Source organism: Leptopilina boulardi, unplaced genomic scaffold (genome assembly GCF_019393585.1).
Source record: "Leptopilina boulardi isolate dan_hultmark-lab unplaced genomic scaffold, ZJU_Lbou_2.1 LbouV2_278, whole genome shotgun sequence".
Taxonomy (NCBI): domain Eukaryota; kingdom Metazoa; phylum Arthropoda; class Insecta; order Hymenoptera; family Figitidae; genus Leptopilina; species Leptopilina boulardi.
In genome coordinates, this window is record NW_026137838.1 from 1659951 (window position 1) to 1679295 (window position 19345).

Below are 19345 nucleotides of genomic sequence, written 5' to 3' on the forward strand. Positions count from 1 at the left end.
TTTCAACGAAACAATGGATTAAAATTCATCTGCAAAAAAAGCAATAATTACTATACTCGACATTTTGCTGTTTAAGTGACAAAAAAAAACCAAAATCATCAAGTGTATAAAATATGAAAAATTAGGGTAATAAACGCAAATGATGGGGGGGACTAGAGTTGGCGAAAGGTAAAGATTATATTATAAATATTGTAAAAAATATTCAAAACTTATATTTTATGAGGCCTCAATCAAAAACAATAATTGATCGAGAATAGTAGGTACAAGATGTTCTACTGTACTCGTGACTAAATTTCGTCATAACGTTTTTTTTTTCAAAGGGAAATGGGAAACAAAAAAAAGAAGAAAAAATTTGGGCAGCTAATTGTCGATTACTTATAACGCATTATATGATACACAATATCATAGTCACTCAATTATTTTTTTTTCTTTTTTGCTTTTTTGCTGCAACAGCAAAAGCACTCGAAAAAAATATACTTATTATTCACGCAAACAATGGACTCGTACATAATTTTACATTCTTCAAAAACATTATCTTCTTCACACAAATCAGACGCTAAACAATATTTTGCACTTTCATATTTGTCAATTTAATAAATAGATGTTTTTTTCAAACATTTTGTACCAACAGATAATTTCAAAAAATAATTTAAATAATTTAAAAAAAACACACATTAAAGGAGAAATATTGACTACATTTTTTACATGAAAAATTATTTGGTAAATATTTTTTTAAAAATCGAGAATTATTAAAATTAATAGTAATTTTATTAAATTATTAATAAAAATTAAAATATGAAATTACTTGTAAAGAAATGTAACATCTAGTAATTAAATCACATTTCAATGCAACTAAGTTTAGCTTCTGATTTTTAAATCTAGCTGCGCACGTCGAATTAAATATTAAAAAAAAAAAAAAACGATCATTAACAAAAATCGTCGCACTTTTTATGGGCAGTGATGATTTGAAAAACATTCTCTTTAATTTTTGAAAGTTTGTCAATTGCTTGAAGAAAACGATACGAAATAATAATAATAATTATTAATTTTATTAATAATTTCATTATTTATAATTAAATATTAATTTAATCATTAAATGATTATCGATGTCTTTTTTTTTTTTTTAATAGAAATTCAGTGCAAATTTAAAAAAAAAATAAGAATTTAATTCTGAATACATAATAAAGCCTATAAATAATAGTCGAGAATTTTCATTGTTAATTATATAATTTAATTTTTTCTTTGGCAGTTGGAAAACTTTCAAAGTGCGAATTTAATTAGCCGATTTTTGTTAGTTTCATATACTCTAAGCAGTGTGTTTGTTATGTATGTGTCAAAACTATCACAAACAGTCTGTTGCTATTCGCATTTATAAAATTACTTTTATTGGGTGGCCTTAAAAAATGTTTTCTACAAAAATAATTTTCTCTAATACATAGAAAATTTTCTTTTTCCATTTACTGATTCTTTCTGATACATTTATTTATATCTGATATAAAAAAATAAATTTTCAGTTTTGATTTCAGTTTCTTCTTCTATACAAAACTGGGCCAAAAAAAAATACTATTTAAATATTGAAAGAAATTGTTCAACAGTTCTTGTTCTTTAATATTTTTCAAATAACTCTTTTCTGTTCTATTATATTTTTTAATTCTTATTTTTTGAAAAAATTTCGTCAATTTTAAAAAACGTAATTTTTGGAAAAAAGAAAAGTCAAAAAAGTGTTCTGTAAAATTCACAGATGGGATAAATTCATTTTTCTCTCACTTAAAAATTGAAAAACAAAAAATCATAGATTAATTATTTAGTGTGGAAGTTAAAAAAGCCCAGTTTTGATTCTACAAAACAAAACAAAAATACAACTAGTATCAAAAATGATCTATACGGTAAATTAAAAAAAAAAAAAATAATTAAGGCCACCCATTGGAAATAAACGCTGCTACAATTTAGCGACGTCATTTTCATTATCGTAACTTAATAATTTTATAATTAATTCTGTACATGTACGATCGTATACACTACGTTATTCAATTAGATACATACATACTTGTTAATGTATTTTTATGTACAGATTTTGGCGAATTAAAAATACTCGAATGTTTGTATCTTGGTGTGAATAGATGAGCAATAAAATCACACGCACTAAAATTATTATCATCAGCTTGAAACCCACTATCCATTCGATCTTATATCATTCCGAGGATTATTATTATTATCATTATTATTATTATTATTTAAGAGAAATGGAAAAAAAATGGAAGAACAACTTTTTTCCTCGATAATAGCTGTAATATTTTTCCACAGCATTTTTTTTTTTCACCATTGACGATCCTCTTTTGGTATTCTATAGTTGTTGTCATTTTTACTATACAAACTGTATTGAATGTCATTTTTAATTGATTTGGAAGCGCTACTACCGACAGATGAATTTGGCGAATTATTCAATTCTTCCTGAAGTTGTTGAATTGAACGCATAACCATTTGAATATCATCGGTTGCTTGATCGTTGGCTGGTGTTGATCCCAATAGATCATCAGTATTTATTGGTTCCTTTTTTTCCGGTGAATCATCATTTATAAATTGACTAAGATAATTTGTTGCTGCAACTGTTTCTTCAATTTGTTTTTGTTCTTGTTCAATTTTTTCCTTATCACTTTTACTCTCTCTTTTTCTTTTTTTTGTCTCATGCGATTTATGACGACCATCATAATAACGATCTTGTTTCTTTTCATTTTTATTAAAATAATCCATATCATGATCAATGTAAAATTTATGACTGTGAGAAGGAGTTGTTGGTGTTGTTGTTGTTGTTTCAATGGAGGCATCTTGAAGTACACGTATTGGCATTGAAACCATAACGGAATTTTGATTATTTATCTCCTGCTGACGGGAATGATAATTCTGCTGTTGCGATATGTTTGTTTCATTATGTGTTGTTGTTGATTCAGTGAATGGAATAATTGAAACGGTGTCTTTTTTTATTTCGTTGGTTTTTGTTACAATTGGTTTTTGATAGTCGACAGGTGTTATTGATAAAGAACTATTGCCGGTAAGATCCATGGGATTGAATTTTTCAATATTATTTGATGAGGGCTTCGCCAACAATTGCGCGGTAGGCACGACGGTTATTTTTCCGATAGGCACATTAGGAGTCGCGTTTTCTGCTTGATGATGACTACTATTATTCTTTTCTTTATGTTTCGAACTGCTTTGCTTTTTTTCATTATATGAATCATTTGATTTTGTTATTGTTAGATTGAGCGAATTTTCCGTCGCATTTACTTTATATGAATTTGAAATTGTTTTCCCTTTATCCAATGAATGTGATGTTGTATTATTCACAATAGATTCGGATTTTGATGTATTATTGACACTACCAGAAGCAATGACAATGGAATTTGATGGAACACTCGAATCCTTAGACTTCTTCTGCTTCTTTTTAGGGCTAAAATCATAAAAGAAATTTATTTCACAATTGGACAAATCTTCTCTCTCTAGTATGATAAAATTTTCTTCTAATAACAATTTAAATTAACTATTAAGAAAAAAAAAATTACATTTTCTCAAGATTTATTTTTATATTTCTTTTCTTTTACTTTTTTTTTGCAAGGAATTTTTATTGTTAAGGAAAATTGTAGGTGAGTAAATGAAAAAAATAAAACAAAAAATTATTTAAATCAGAGAAATTCTTAACTTTTACTAATAAATATTATAAACACAAAAATTTCGAATACATGTAGTACAAAAAAAATAATAATTAAAATAAACAACAACTTAAACAAAAAAAAAAAAAAAAAAAAAATATTTTAAACACTTTGAGAGCCAATTCAAGTATTTTAAAACGTATTCTCGAAGTTCAATTTTTGTTAGAACAAACTGATTTAAATTACAATCGTCATAAAAAATTATTTTTGAATATTTATTTTTTTTACGTCTCAACATTATTTTAATGAGGAGACAAAGGACGATTAGTAGCAATGATCCGTGTTAACATTCTAATGATCCAAAAAAAATCACCTCCTAAAACACACAATATAATAAACAAAATAAGCGATGCTTAATTGTTAAAACCAAAAAAGCATTTTCTAATTTTTCATTATATTTTGTTTTGTCTCTTCAAAAATATTGCATTATATTTATTTTTAATTTTTGGTTTTGACGATAAAAGAACAAAAATAAGCAGTGTAAAGCATTGAAATTTTTATAAAAATGTAAAGTCCCAATTAAAATTTTGTGAATGTGAATAAAATATTAATTATTTAATAATACTTACGAAACATTAGCCGTAGCACACTGTAAAAGCTTTTCTAATTTCATCCAACCCGCAGGCCAAAGAGGTAACACATCCGACTCGAAAAAAGATGAAACAAAATTCTCCAGACTTGTATTTCTCGGTTTTGAAATTTTAAAGTAATTTCTCCTGCAGCTTGCCATTTCCCGTAAAATGTTTCTAAAAATATATATATTTAGATTAAGTTTCATCATTAAAAATATAATTTTTTATAATTAAAATAATAAATTTAAATAAATTCTTAATAAAAAAAAGAAAAGAAATTACAAGCTCTCATTGGACCAAGGAAACTTTTTCTCTGGTAATTTGTCCGTATTTTTATTTACACTCCCATCAGCATCATTTGGATCAGATAAAGAATCTCTCATTGGTGACTGGAAATTCCTGAAAGCAATTAATAAATTTCAATTTTCAATTTTATTTTTAATTAAAGTTCAAGAAACTCAGTAATAATGTCAATGATGAGAAACAATTAAATTAGATACTGATGATGAAAAGCCCCGTATTATTTTTTTTTTTTAATAATTATTCCTTTCCGAGACATTCTTTTACTAAATATTTTATTTTAGAATTTTTAATTTAAAAAATTTTTAAATGCATGATTACAAAAAATGTCTCGGAATTAATGATGAGTTAAATATTGAATTTAAATTCAAGCATGAATAAAATTTTCAAACTTCATGTTTAATGGAGAAAATAAATGTAAGAAAAAAAGTGTAAAACCAAAAAAAAAAATCGAAATCTATTAAAAGCATAAATTTTTTATTAGGGGCACCTTACCAACAGTACCGATAAATATCCCAGTATAATTGAGGGCTGAGAAATAAAGAGAAATTTTTACTGAAAATTCCTTCCTTCTTTTTTAAAAAAAAGTTTTTCAAATTAATTTTCAATTTAAAAATAAAAAAAATTGTTATTTAATTTGAAATTACGATTAAAATCTTACAAGTTTTAATAAAACTCACTTTTCTTCAACTATCCTCTGGCATTCTTTTTTATATTTTTCCTCAGCCGCTGGCATAATTTGATCAATTATAGACTTTAACCTAAAACAATACAAATCTTTACGAACATCGTGAATTTGAAAATTCATCTTGACTATATTGTATTTATTTTTAATTTCCATTATTTAAATAATAATTAATTTTAACTTACTTTTCTAATTGTGATTTAACACGACCTTCTTGATATTGCATATGCAATTTTTTGGCCCGATTAATAAGAGTAGTTTTAGTGCATGGTACATAATGTGCCAAATGTTTATAGGTTTGTAACCTTATATTATTTGCGCCTATCATTCGAAGTTTACTCTCTAAGCTGAAAAAATAAAAAATATTAATAAATTTTCAAGACTTATAATAATTTAGTAAAAAAAAAAAAAAACAATTTATGTTAAATAAGAAAAATTCGTACCTAAAGAGAAGCGTACTAACGTTTTGATTAAAAAATTTACTTTTGCCAGTTGGTTTACGAGCAAGAACTTTTAAATTATTACAAATTTCTTTAACATCATCGGGAAGGCAATCAGGCAAAGGACATTCTTGTTCCTCATTATCGGACTCAGTTCCAGGTGCTCCAGGTGATTTTCCAGAATCCGATGTTTCACGACTTGATTCATCAACATCAACATGAGATGCATTAACTACACTTTCAATAGCGTCATCAATTTTACTATCCTTCACAATATTTGTCTCCTTTTTTTCCTCCACTTTTTTTGTATCATAACCATTGCTCGTTACTTTTTTCACAAATTTTTTCACATCAAATTTCTTCTCACTCGTTATTTTCGAACGTTGAACATCATTTGATTTTGTGTGCTTCTTTTTTTCTTCTGATTCTGTTAAAAAAAGAAAAGAATTTAATAATTAAATATTTTTTTATATTCATTTAAAATATCTTAAATAAAATCATATCAATTACCACCATTTGTTTCTTTCTCTAAATTATCAACTCTATTTTGGTCTGAATTCTTTTTAAATGATTCAGAATCTCGAGTATTTTGTAAACTATTATTTTGACCCTCATCGGAGTGATGATTTTTCTTCTTTTTTCTAATTAGAGAATCGTTATTAGCTTTTTTCTCAACATCATCTAATTTTTGTTTCTGAAAATAAATTATTGATTTAAAATTTAGAATTAATGTTATTTTTTGAAATTTAAAAATACCTTTGCAGGATGATCACGAGCGATTTCTTCTCCTTCTTCACATTCTGAAGAAGAATTCATACGTTTATCTGTTCTCTTAGGAGTATCTTCTTCATCTTCATCATCATCATCGCTAGTTTCATCTTCGTCATCGTTATCATTACGAACATTAAAGACAGTATTGTTATTAGAATTCTTGAATTCAAGAGCGCCACTATTAATATAGAAGCCACCATAAGCTGTCGTTACCTCTTCGGGTACAATTTCATCGTACTGTATAATAAAAAAAAAAATAATAATTTTTATAAAATTTCAATTGTAAAAATGAAATAAGAGAAAAAATAATACTCACAGCATCCGTATTATCGATAAAAGAATCATTTTCATCGTAACCTGCTCCCAAATCTGTGTAACTATCGAATTTATGATTGTTGATTTTCTTCCCTGATGTTGGTGTACCCTGTAATTAAATTTTTTTTTAATTTCCCAATTTTTTTTCTTTTTAGTTTCAATTCTTTAAAAGAATTTTATTCTTACATATTTGGCTTCGAATTTCCTCGCCATCTCTTTGAGCATATCCTCATCGTCATCATTATAGGGATCCAATCCATTCATACTATGATCACCTTTTCGTTTAAGCTCTTTATTTCGCTTTTTCTACAAATAAAAATTATAATTCATTAAAAAAAATTGAAATTATTTAATAATAAAAATAAAACAATTTTTTTTTTGTTTACTTTCATTGATTATTAAATTACAATATGTAAAAAAAAAGACGTTGATAAAGAAGGGAATACGAGAGAGAGACGCGAAGATGGGTGTTATAGAGAAGAGAACGCTTGGGGGTGTTGGGGTGGGTGGTTGAGGGAGAGACGCGGGGGGGAGGGAGAGGGTAATCATCCAAGGGTACGCAAAGTGTCCATCGGCACCAGGAGCGCACGAATATATACGATTTTGCGCGACAGTCTACACGTATACCAATCGAGAAAAGCTGTTTTGTTCCCCCCCCTCCCTCTCCCACTTTGAATTAACTTCTTCCTAGAGAAGCTCTGATTCTGTTCTCTCCTGATCTCCTGTTACTAGGTCCTTAGAAAGATAACGCCTGATGTATAAAAATAAACTAAAAATATAAAGATAGCAACTAATATTTTCTTTTTTCAATATAAATATATTTTTTCCCGCATTAATTCATATAATATTAATATTGATTATGAATCAAAATCTCTGATTAAGCATATGGTAACGAAATAACACGTGACCTCAAATAATATATATGAAATGGTAGATGACTACACAATAACCGACCATATATATAAAAAAAAAAAAAAAAACGAATAAGAACGGAAGAAAAAAAAGGAAGCTGTCGGCGACAGTCGGGATCAATATCCATCAGTATAAAGATGCGTTCAAGAAAATTCAACGTAGAAATGGATTTAAACCTGTTCTCGTCAGTTACTTTGTTTGGATGAGTAACATATCCCCCTCCTCCTTCTGAATTTGATGCCAATTCCTAATAAAGAAATGCAAAAAAAAAATGCAATATAAAATAACTATTCTTGTAAACTAATATAAAAATCCGCGAGAATATAATAAATAAAAAAAAAATAACTAGCAGATTTATTCTTTTTTTAAAAAATAAATTTTTATTTTAAATTTTCAATAAAAACTATTTAATTATTTTATTAATGAATTTTGAAAAGCTGGAAAATTTGGATAAATACTTAAACACATGTTTTATGATTGAAACGTGCGCGATCGTGTCGCTGCTCGCGTTTCTATACACGGATCTTTGTCCTTCAAATTAAAAAGAAAGGCATAATGGCAACGACGATAAGATGTTAGCTACGAGTGAGATTTATAAAAGAATGTAAAATAATATTTTCGAGTAATACAAAACATGTGTCGCAATACATCGCGAATCAAACAAATTTTTTTTTGCAGGTTACTCTATTGAAAATAAAGTCTCACTTGTTAGAAATGAAAATTTTTTTTTTGACACAAGAAAATAAAATAAGATGAAATTAATTTTCGTAATATAAATTGATTAAGTAAGAATGCTTGGCAGGTTATCTAGGTCTACAATCACCGAGCCTACCGCAACGTGACAGTGCGTATGGTCTGCTCCGTATGGCAGACGAATGAGATTAGAAAGGTTGCAAATCGATCAGACTTATTTTCACACATTGTGGTCAACTTGAAAAAAATTACAATTGGAACGTAATAGAAATACGAGTTTATTCTCTCGATGTAAAAAAATATTGATATGACAGTCATGCAACCCATGGGATTCACGTGGCTGATGATAGTCGTCAAAAAAAAAAATACACGAGGAAGTAGCCGACGCCTTGTACAATCTTGCCATCGGAAAATTACGAAACTAGTCAACAGGGCTGGTTCCTGATTCTTTAAACAAAAAAAAAAATAATAATCATCTACCCATACTAGAGATAGAGGAGACTCTAAGTTGGGAATTGAAAAATTTTCATGCTCAAAAGCGAAGGGATCATTTTTTTTCTAGCATTGGGATAATATTACAAACCTCGGCAGTTTTTTGAAGTTGAATATAGTTGAACTCCGGACATCTCTCTTCATTAGGTTCCGGCAGGGTCAACGTAAAGCGGTGGGAGGGAAGGAGCTTCTTGTCCTTATCCTTCTTGGCGGCGTGGCCCAGGGAATCCGGAAACTCCAGGGTTTGCAAAGGAACCCGTTTTGGTTCTGACATTATACATTTACACTAAACTCAACATGGATCACAGAAACACTTGCGCGTACTTGACAACATGCTTTTTTAAATGCCGCCCCAAATTCGCGACTCACACCGCGTCGCCATTATCGCCATATTGGCTCGTGCTCCACTGTTTTGGTTTTTACGGCACATCTCTGCCATCTGGCGTTAATTTCCTGCATTAAACCTACTACGCATGCGTCGCATATACCCACGAAATTTAAAAATAATTTTCTAAAATTGTAATTAATTTTCTGAAATAGGCTTCTTCTTTATCTTTTATATATTTATTGTAAAAATAATTTTTCTCAAAGAATTTACTCTTATTAATAATAAATTAAAATATGTACTTTGGTAGTATTCAAATTCAAATGCGAATGATTGAGGAAACAAAAGAATTTAAAAAATTATTGTCGTCATTATAATAAAAAATAAATTCCTTAATGAGGTATTTATACAAGTAAAATTACTTTAATTAATTAATTTATTAAAATTTAAAAATTTTGTCCTGAAAAAAGTGAGAATGCACCTTTAGGCTTTTATGGAATTGCACCCTGACACTTGCAGTGATTGTAGAAGTACATTTATAACCTCGTTGTAGCAGACGACAATTTTGAGCACATGTATTTACAAATTACAATACTAATTGTTATAAAAGTGAACATTGTAGTTTTTCTTTAATGTATTTTAGTTCCAAATTCTCCACATTATTTTAAAGTGAAAATAAGAAGAAAGAAAATTATATTTATTAATAAATTGTATTTAAAATTTTTCTCTAAGTTATAATAAATTTTCAATTTTGAAAGTGGTAAGTTCACATTTACCGGTGTGTAATAATGCATTATTGCACTGGTACTTATAACCTAAAAATATAATTTAAATATGGAACACGTTTATGTACAAATTTCTTGCAAAATTCTAGAAATTTTTTCGTCTTCTAGGCTATAAATACCATAATTTTAAATATTCTAAAGATTCTAATTTATTCTTAAATAATGTGAAAATTACATTGATATTTTGATTTTTATAGATATAAACTTATAAAGTAATTGACAGCACTGATAATTTTATAAATTATTTCATTTAATATGTCAAAAACAACATCGTTAAAAACTTTAAATACAGAAAATGGAGGTAGGATAAATATGTTAAAAGGATCATCAATATCTGAACGTGAAATAACACTTATGAAAGAAGATTTAGTTTCTGATGATACTTATGTTCTTGCTGTTTGTGGTACTCAAAGGTAAATATTGCAAAATATATTCTATTTAATAGATGTTTTTTTAATATTGTATTTAATTTTTTTTTTTTTACAGCGATTCAGATATTTGCATAGGAACTGCCCTTTCAAATCATTCATGTGTTATATATTCATTAACTGATGACAATTTGAACAGATATGTAACTTTAACACATAATAATGCATCAATTGTGGGCATAAAATTTAGTCCTACTTCTCGAAATATAATTTACACTGCTACCGCAGACGGATATGTTCGAATGTTTGATTTAAGATTAAAGGAGAAATTGGTACTTGAAATTAAAGGTAATTGATTTTGATTTTTTTTAAATTATTTCAAACAAAATTGAAAAGCAATGAAATATTTTATTTTTTAACAGATGACGTAAAAGGATCAAAGCCAAAACCTCTAGCAAGTTTTGATATAAGTTGTGATGAAAGACTTTTAGCAGGTGGTACTGAACTAATAAATGGAGACGCATTTATTCTTTTTTGGGACATAAGATACAGTAAATCTAAAACACAATGTAAAAACAATCTTCTAGGCGGTTATTGGGAATCACATACTGATGATATAACCAGTTTGTCTTTCAATTGTAACAAACGAGACGTATTGGCATCGGGTAGTACAGATGGCTTGATTAATATTTTTGATTTAACGCAATCTTGTGAAGACTCTGCATTAATCCACTCGTTAAATACGGAATCATCAGTGGTAAGTTAAAAAAAAAAAAAAACAGTCTCTCGTTTTATAGAAAAATTATATTTTTCAAATTTATAATTTACAAATTATTCCATTATAAAAGTAACGAGAATTTTTTAAAATAGGATAAATTAGGTTGGCTTAATACCAAAAGTCTATGGTGTACAACACATACCTTCTCATTACAATTTTGGAATAGCGAAGGAGCAACTCCGTATACCAATTTTGATAGAAGTCAACTTGCCGCCTTACAGGTAATTAATTTATTTATTAAATTATATTCTAGATATTTATACTTTGATCCAATTATCTGAACAAATACCAATTTCTGAAAGGTATATTAATGATTAAAATCATGAGTTTTTTTTTTGTTCGTTTATTTATTAATAGGAAATTTATGTTTTTTATTTTAAGAATGGAACTGTAGACAATTGTTGTCCGATACGAATTCATACTTCAAACGCATATGAAGAACCTCTGCTGGTTTTAGGATCAAATAGCGGCAAAGGGTAAAAATTTGTTTAGATAATTTTTAATATCAAATTTAATTACCATTTTCGTAATTAATTTTTGTTTATTTGTATAGAGAAAACTTAAAATGTTTGAGTGTCTCCGATGACGATTTCAACATTTGCTACAATTTAGTTGGAAACAAGCAAATTGTTCGTGACAGCTGGTTCCATAAGAAGGTATTTATGATCAAGTTTTTAAGATAATAAATTTCTTTAAGAAACAATAAAAATTAATGAACTTTGAATTTTTCCAGAGTGGTTGCTTAGTAACTGGAGGAGAAGCTGGTATTGTAAATGTATGGAAATCAATGGATTCAAATGATTCTCACAATGGTACATTAAATAAATTACATCTTAAAGCCAGAAATAATGGAAAACAAAATAGGTTCAAACCTTATTAAAGTTTATATATTTTAACACTGTTATAACAAAAATATAATTTAAATTCAGTTTGTTTATTAGGTATATAGAAATTTGTAATTAAAATTTTTTAAAATAAATATCAATTATATTTTTAGGCAATTGTGATTTTTTTTACTGCAAAATGCATCCAGTAAAATTATTATTAATACATTCTTGATATATTTATAAACATAAAAAATTATGTTTTTAAATATTTAAAAAAATTTCTTTACTATCAATGAAATTCAGAATTTTCTTTCTCATTGTCAAATACATCTACAATTGATAAACTATCCAATTCATCAACTAATTGATTATTTTCCTGAAGAATAAAACAAATTTGTTCCTGTATATCACAAATATTTCGCCATTTTTTAACATTTCCATTATCTAAAACATTTGGTCTCTCCAATGTTGATAATTTGCCTGGTAATTTATCTATTTCATGTAAAATATTATCATAATGTTCTTTACTTTCATGAAAAAGTCGATATGAAAATGATTCTAAAGTTGTTTCATAATTGCCAACATCTTTGTCTAAAATTTGAGATTGCAAATATACCGTTTGTGCCATTTTATACCAATCTGCCAATGATTCAGATCGTTGAGTAATCGCTGGTATACATTCTAAATCAAGAAGAATTTTAAGCCTACGTCCAGTTTCTGTTACCTGTTGAAAAATATTTTTTTGAATATACAAAGAAGTGAAAAGCAAAAAAATAATAATGAATAAACACAAACCTTAATTCGCTCCAAGACATGAAATTGTTCATCATTATATGAAAGACTTCGAGTTGCTCTATCACGTAATAAATGTTGCCAGCCATCTCTTAAACGATCTACCAATGTTGTTGCTCTTTGATTTGCTTTTGATGACCATGGACATTTTAAACAACGAGTAATATTATCCCATTCTGCTTGTAAAATATTTTCTTTCACGTATCTGTAAAAAAAATTGTTTTTCGAATTAATTGGAATCTGTAACAGAATAAAAGTTAAAAATTTTACCTTTGATGCAATTGTGTCACCGCTGGAGCTAGATCTACCAAAAGTTCTTTACTTTTCAAATCAAGATCCTTCTTCCAATTTTTAAATTCAAAATTAATTTGATTTCTAAATTTACGAAAAATTTGCCTAGCAATATGTTCAGTTCTCTCTGTTGCCGTGACAGTGTCTTCTATTGCTTTAGTTAAATCCTTTAAACGATGACATTTATTTAAAAGTTTTGTCAAATCTGTTGATAAAAGTTTCATAAATGCAGAAACTGCATCCTGTGATAATTTACTGCATCTCACTAAATTATCAATTCTTCTTTTACAAACATGACCAACGGAACACGATAATTTTGCTTGACTAGCATCATTTTCAACTGAGACAAGATTTGAAAATGTTGGAAATTTTGGTAATTCAGAATCTTTTGGAATAATCACATTATTATTATCACGTGAAAATAATATTAAAGGATTATCTAATGTTGTTAATGGATAACCTTTGCCAGGTGTTGATTCATCAACAAGAAATGACAATGGATTTTCATTGACTAACAATATTTGTGCATGAAGAGAAATATCAGTTTGATCTTGTATATGATTTTGAAATTCATTCATTTTTTCCTCAGGATGTAAGAAAATTTTAATAATATCAGCACGTGGAACATTAAATATATAAATTTGTTTTCTACTCAATACATCCATAACTTCAGCAAAAAAACGTTCAAAAGACCATATTCTCTGTGGATCAACTTCCAATAAACCAGCCAATAATGGTGTTGTAATTTTTTTAAGACCAGTACTTAATTGACAATTTTGTGGTAATTCTCTATTCCATTCAATTGGTCCATTTTCTGATGTTTGTGTACCTGATATTACACCCGATGCTTTTTTAGTTGTAATATAAAACATTGTTTCTTTATTTCTTCGACCGCCAAATGGACGAAATGGTAAATTTCCCGTTGCCACATGATATAAAGTAACTCCAATTGACCAAAGATCAACAGTTGCTCCAAATGTTTTTCCCACGGGTTTTCTTAAAACAGCACGCTCATACATATCAGGATGTAAATATTCTTCAGTACCATAAAGTGATACAAATTGTTGATCTTCCTGTAATTCACGTGCTGCACCAAAATCAGTAAGTTTATAAACAGTACTGCCATCATCGGCAATAAATTTCATAATATTACCAGGTTTCAAATCACGATGTACTAAATTATTATCTCTCAAATGTTTCATTCCCGCTGATAAATGTTCTAATACAAGAAGAAATTCACTTTCTGATAAACCATATGTATTTTCTGGATCATCTAAAATATTAAATAAACTTCCACCAGTACAAAGTTCCATAACAATTACTTTCCCACGGCCATCTTGTTCCTCTTCAATTGCTAATAATTTAACAATATTTTCGTGTTTAACTTTCTTTAATACTTCAAATTCTCGCATTTGAACATCATGAGGTCGCATATGACTAAGTTGATTAAATGTTTTTACAGCAACTGGTTCGCCATTATTTTTATTTACCCCTTGAAAAACAGCACCTGTGGCACCTTTTCCAAGTACACTGGTTGTACACCATACATAATTAGCAGAGCCTCGAAGAAAGGCCATTGTAGTATTTTATTTAATTCCTGTAATTAAATTAATTTAATTGTTATGATTAAAGAGAATATTTTTGCATTCAAAGTCCACTTACTTTAAACTTTGACAACTATAATTCAATAGTTTATAAAAATTTGTCAACTATAAACATTTATATTCCTCTTTTTAGTTGACTATTAAATACAACAATAATCCAATTTGACAAACTACTTTTTACATTTCTTTAATTTCTTAACAATTAACCAACTGTCAAATCTGTCAATATGTTTTTGTTTACCAATTTTGACACATGTATTATAGGTTAGTTAAACTCGTCACTTCCGCCACTCTACAGGAAACACAAAATTTGACACCGCGGAAATTATACTATTTAAAAATATTAAAATTAATACAATTTTTTCTAATTAAATATTGTGATTAAATAAATTTTCAATTATAATTACTCAAATAATAATTAATTAATTAGCGAGAGACATAATTTTCAATAAGCACAAATGGACCATTTTCTAAACTTGTCCAGTCAACCCTAAACAATTGTAAACTGCCATAATTTCATGAGAATAATTATCGGGAATCCCAATTTGATTAAAAGTTGCAATTCTTGTTTATTGTTCATGGTTTACTTTAAAAAATAATACAGGTTTTAAACCAAGGGATGTCCCGAGTTACATATGCATTTAACCAAGTGAATTAATTAATTATAAAACATTAAATAACATTGTCATTTATGCTAAAATATAACCAAATGACAATAAATTCATTATCAATAAAAAGACTGATAAAAATGATCAACTCCGACTGAGAAGAACACTTTGTTTATGTAACGTGATTTTTAAGGTTATCTCTTTGTATTTTTTTGTTCTTCTAAAAGAAAAGAAGACTAGAATAGTCTTCAAGAAAAGTAAGTTATTTGAAATTAAATGAAATTTTTTAACAATACAAAAATAATTTTGTTTATTTTTTTTTTTAAGAAATGGAGTCCACAGAACCACCGGCTCCAAAAGTACGACGCATAAACAAACAACCGCCAATGCATGTCTCAGAATGTGTTCGACAATTTAAACTTCCCAAACACTTTCCAAGTTTAGCTTTGGGTCATAAACCAGTTCCCACAGAACATACATTATCTTCGAATAGTGTTGCAAAAAATATGGAAACACAATCACAAATTAACGATAGCGAAAAGTTAAATATAAATAAAACATCAAATTCGATATTAAAAACAATAAATAAACCAATAACAATAAATTCCTTAGGGAATAATAATGTCAATGGAAAAAGTACATTAAAAACATTAAAATTAAAAAGTCCCGATGGTAAAGATCTAGGTGAAATTAAAGTAAAACTCCTAGACGCTCCTAATCAAACGCTGAAACGAAAACTCATTACTATTCCAAAAAGTGTTATACCTGCAATAACACAAAATGACACTCAAACTGAACCCGTTGTTTCGTATTCAATGAAAGATGTACAATATCCAGGATCAATTTATCAAGAACCACGCATTGAAAAAGTAGGACAAGATTTATTAAATAAAGTGAAAATAATAAGTAATGTCTCATTAAATAAACTACCAGCTGAAGATCTCTCAAAAATAATTCAAGGCAAACAAATGATTCACAAAATGTTTTCAAATACACCATTTGAACCACCAACAGTTAGTACATCGAAAATAAATAATCCCTGGATTAAAATGGACACAAATAAAGTAATTTTAACAAATTCTGATAGTAAAAAAAATAATAATTTAGAAAAAAATTTAGTATATCTCAAACCAGAGGATCATCCTTATTTGAAAAATATAACAAAATCAGGAAAACCAATTGCATTAAAACCAGTGAAATTAAAATCATTATCATTAAATTTAAATACAAATGAAGAGGCAAATATTTCTGAAACAAATTTCATTAGTGCTGGTGGATTATCAGGTTATGATAATGGCGATATGGATGAGCATTGTAATGATGAATTGTCAGTAATGATAAAAAATAGTGAAGAAAAAAAATTAGATAATTCAAAAAGTAACGATGAAATATTTTCGAAGAGAAAAGAAAATAATGAGGATTTAAAAAATGACAAAGTGCCTACAGAATCACCAGTACGTGAATGGAAAAAATTAAAATACACTCTAACGAAAAAAAATGTAATGGTAATGTTACCAAAAGTTCCATCAAAAAAAATTATTACAAATCTACCATCATCGGAGAGTGGTTCGGATTTTGGTAATCTTGCAATAAGTGACGATGATCCTACTGATCCAACAGATAGCAATAATGATGAAGAAGAAGATGATGATGATGATGATGATGACGATTTCAATAAACAAATAGCTAAAAATAATAAACCAAAGAAAAATAATAATTCTAAAAAAAGTAATTTAAATCAGAAGAGCAAAAAAATTGATAATGAATCAAACGTCGATATGAGTATCGTTGAAAGAGCACTTGCTCATGTAAAAGATAAAAATCTTCGTGAAGAGGCTTTAAAAGTTTTAGCAACATGTAAATTAGGTGTCGAACGACAAATTCCAATTCGTTCACCATCAAATGAAATTTCAATACGCGAAACATCGTGTCAAACAAATATATTTGGAAATTTAGATCCATATTGTGAGGAATTTATTGAAGTTCAAGAATCTGAGAAGAATATCAAGAAAATTAATAAAACAATAAAAGATCGTTCAATTGCATTTAAATCATTAAATTATATTGTCACACCAATGAAAGAAAAGGAGGAGAAAAGTAATTTTGCAATAGAATTGGATAAAATAATTATGGATTTGAATATTAATTCAGAAGAGAAACAGGAAGTAGAAAATATGAAAAATATTCTCGATAGACCAATACAAAGTACAGAGAAAATAAATCGTGTATCAAAACAAATTGTCGAAGATATTAAATTATTGCAAACACATGATGAAAGTGGATTAACGGGATTACACAAGGCTGTTATGCGAGATGATATTAAATCTATCAAAAGATTATTAATGATTTTACGGGTGACGAAAAATGATGTTGACATAAAAACACATGAAAATAGGGTGAGTTTTATTATAAAATTAGTGATTAAACAGAAAATTTATTTGCAATTTTATATTTTAACTCTTTTTTTTTTTAATTTTCAGACGAGCTTAGAATTGGCATTAAAAATGGATGCTGATCCAGAAATTGTTAGAGAATTATTGGAAGCTGGAGCGAATCCAACATCAGATGAAGTGGGATACGATTCAGCTTTAATAATTGCTAGTAAAAATTCATCTCCACTTTTACCTCTACTCACAAAATATACCAGCAAGGCATCTTTGAATTGTATGGATGTTGAAGGTATTTTATTTCATTCCTCCTGTTATTTTATAAAATTGAAAAAAAAAATTAATTATAATTTTGACTAATATTAAAATTCTCCCTTAGGATTTGCAGCCATTCATAATTGTGCATTGCGAGGCAATTTATCAGCGGTGAATGCCTTAATTGCAGCTGGGGCAAATATAAATTTACAAGATCTACGATCAGGAAGAACGGCTCTGTTTCATGCTATCGAAAATGGACATATTGAAACAGCACGTCAACTATTATCATCAGGTGCAAAACCAAATATAAGAAATAACGATGGACACAATATTTTACCACTTCTCGATGAACCGAAAACGCAAATATTGAAAAATATTGTTTTAAAAGCAATGAGGACACATTGAAATTATTTCAATGGAAAATTTGGTAATTATGATGAAGAGATTTATTTCCTTTTTTTAAAATGCTTTGTTACCATTTCTTTTCATCATGCTAAGATTATCTAAATAGATTAAATAATTATGTCATTGTCTTTGAAAAATATTTGATAAATAATTATGCTTTTTTTAAAAATTATTTCATTGACAATAACTTGATTAAATTATTAAGGAAACAAAGATTTGTAATCATTTGAAATTTAATAATTTCGTTATTTGCATTTTAAATTATTTAAAATTAAAAGAGCAGCTGTTATATTCGTTATAAAGCAATTTTTTACATATATATTTTTTTTAAAAAACGTCGATTTATATTATTTTTAGAAGACAAATTTTTAAGTTACATTTAAGGAATGTACATAATTCTACTTGATGTATTGTAGAAATTTATAATGTAGAATTCTTCGAAATTTGTATTAATCTTTTTTGATTATTCGAAGTTATTTATAATTATAATTAGAAAATACGAATTATTTTCAAATTATATATTAACAAAAAAAAAAAAAATTGATCACGCTTTCAAAATTTAATCATAGTTAAAAAAAAATACTTTACAATTTTTTATAATTTATATGATTATATTTAAAAGCACAATTACGTTAAATACGACAAATTTCTTTAAATATTTAAAATTTGATATGATTTTATAGCAAATATTTTTTTATTTCGAATATTTTCAAAAAATAATTGCGTTGAATGACAAAATACAGTGTCATAATATTGTAAAAAAAAAAAAAAAAAAAATTGTGAATATATATTTTGTAAATTAATGAAAGAAGAAAAATAAAGTTATATAAAATTACAATTTTGTAGCTTACTTATGAAAATAAACATTATTTGTAAATTAAATGTAATTTTATAAAAATTAAATTTTACCTTTTTTGTTGCTATTGCTGGATATAATTACATTATATTAAATATATTTTAATATAGTTAAAACTATTTGTTATGCTCTTTATGCAGTATAAATAATTTAAAAAATACTTTTTGTTATGTAAAA

At 27.3% G+C, this 19345-nt stretch overlaps 4 protein-coding genes across 5 annotated transcripts; 2 read left to right on the forward strand and 2 right to left on the reverse strand.

Annotated features, from left to right (window-relative positions):
• Positions 1-187: 187 nt before the first annotated feature.
• LOC127282058 (ubinuclein-1) lies at positions 188-9301 on the reverse strand. 2 transcript variants are annotated; one of them, XM_051306130.1, is made up of 11 exons: positions 8976-9301; positions 6974-7093; positions 6789-6896; positions 6458-6709; positions 6215-6395; positions 5705-6128; positions 5447-5608; positions 5257-5337; positions 4559-4675; positions 4274-4450; positions 188-3445 (listed from the first exon to the last, which is right to left on the reverse strand). In XM_051306130.1, the coding sequence occupies exons 1-11, from the start codon at positions 9156-9158 to the stop codon at positions 2317-2319; spliced, it is 2934 nt and encodes a 977-aa protein (XP_051162087.1). In that variant the 5' UTR covers positions 9159-9301; the 3' UTR covers positions 188-2316. The 2 variants fall into 2 exon arrangements, with proteins under 2 accessions (XP_051162087.1, XP_051162086.1); XM_051306129.1 differs by having other exon boundaries at positions 6212-6395; positions 8976-9300.
• Positions 9302-9768: 467 nt separating this feature from the next.
• On the forward strand, positions 9769-12141 carry LOC127282062 (WD repeat-containing protein 89). Its single transcript, XM_051306133.1, has 8 exons — positions 9769-9969; positions 10192-10407; positions 10481-10710; positions 10785-11119; positions 11233-11361; positions 11522-11616; positions 11694-11796; positions 11874-12141. The coding sequence occupies exons 2-8, from the start codon at positions 10250-10252 to the stop codon at positions 12018-12020; spliced, it is 1197 nt and encodes a 398-aa protein (XP_051162090.1). The 5' UTR covers positions 9769-9969; positions 10192-10249; the 3' UTR covers positions 12021-12141.
• On the reverse strand, positions 12006-14945 carry LOC127282061 (inhibitor of nuclear factor kappa-B kinase subunit epsilon). The gene is made up of 4 exons (XM_051306132.1): positions 14713-14945; positions 13030-14647; positions 12763-12964; positions 12006-12691 (listed from the first exon to the last, which is right to left on the reverse strand). The coding sequence occupies exons 2-4, from the start codon at positions 14625-14627 to the stop codon at positions 12257-12259; spliced, it is 2235 nt and encodes a 744-aa protein (XP_051162089.1). The 5' UTR covers positions 14628-14647; positions 14713-14945; the 3' UTR covers positions 12006-12256.
• A 284-nt stretch (positions 14946-15229) lies between these two features.
• Positions 15230-18999, forward strand: LOC127282060 (uncharacterized). Its single transcript, XM_051306131.1, has 4 exons — positions 15230-15519; positions 15590-17658; positions 17743-17941; positions 18029-18999. Exons 2-4 carry the CDS (start codon positions 15592-15594, stop codon positions 18310-18312), a joined length of 2550 nt encoding a protein of 849 aa, XP_051162088.1. The 5' UTR covers positions 15230-15519; positions 15590-15591; the 3' UTR covers positions 18313-18999.
• The last annotated feature ends 346 nt before the right edge of the window (positions 19000-19345 follow it).

Coding starts and splice junctions, on each gene's coding strand:
- LOC127282058 (XM_051306129.1), bottom strand. CDS start 9,158: ATGTCAGAACCAAAACGGGTTCCTTTGCAAACCCTGGAGTTTCCGGAT. Junction 6,396..6,457: donor CTCGTGATCATCCTGCAAAG/GTATTTTTAAAT, acceptor ATTTATTTTCAG/AAACAAAAATTAGATGATGT. Junction 4,676..5,256: donor CAGAGGATAGTTGAAGAAAA/GTGAGTTTTATT, acceptor AATTGCTTTCAG/GAATTTCCAGTCACCAATGA.
- LOC127282062 (XM_051306133.1), top strand. CDS start 10,250: ATGTCAAAAACAACATCGTTAAAAACTTTAAATACAGAAAATGGAGGT. Junction 10,711..10,784: donor ATTGGTACTTGAAATTAAAG/GTAATTGATTTT, acceptor ATTTTTTAACAG/ATGACGTAAAAGGATCAAAG. Junction 11,362..11,521: donor GTCAACTTGCCGCCTTACAG/GTAATTAATTTA, acceptor TTTTATTTTAAG/AATGGAACTGTAGACAATTG.
- LOC127282061 (XM_051306132.1), bottom strand. CDS start 14,627: ATGGCCTTTCTTCGAGGCTCTGCTAATTATGTATGGTGTACAACCAGT. Junction 12,965..13,029: donor GTGACACAATTGCATCAAAG/GTAAAATTTTTA, acceptor TTTTTTTTACAG/ATACGTGAAAGAAAATATTT. Junction 12,692..12,762: donor ATGTCTTGGAGCGAATTAAG/GTTTGTGTTTAT, acceptor ATTTTTCAACAG/GTAACAGAAACTGGACGTAG.
- LOC127282060 (XM_051306131.1), top strand. CDS start 15,592: ATGGAGTCCACAGAACCACCGGCTCCAAAAGTACGACGCATAAACAAA. Junction 17,659..17,742: donor TAAAAACACATGAAAATAGG/GTGAGTTTTATT, acceptor TTTAATTTTCAG/ACGAGCTTAGAATTGGCATT. Junction 17,942..18,028: donor GAATTGTATGGATGTTGAAG/GTATTTTATTTC, acceptor ATTCTCCCTTAG/GATTTGCAGCCATTCATAAT.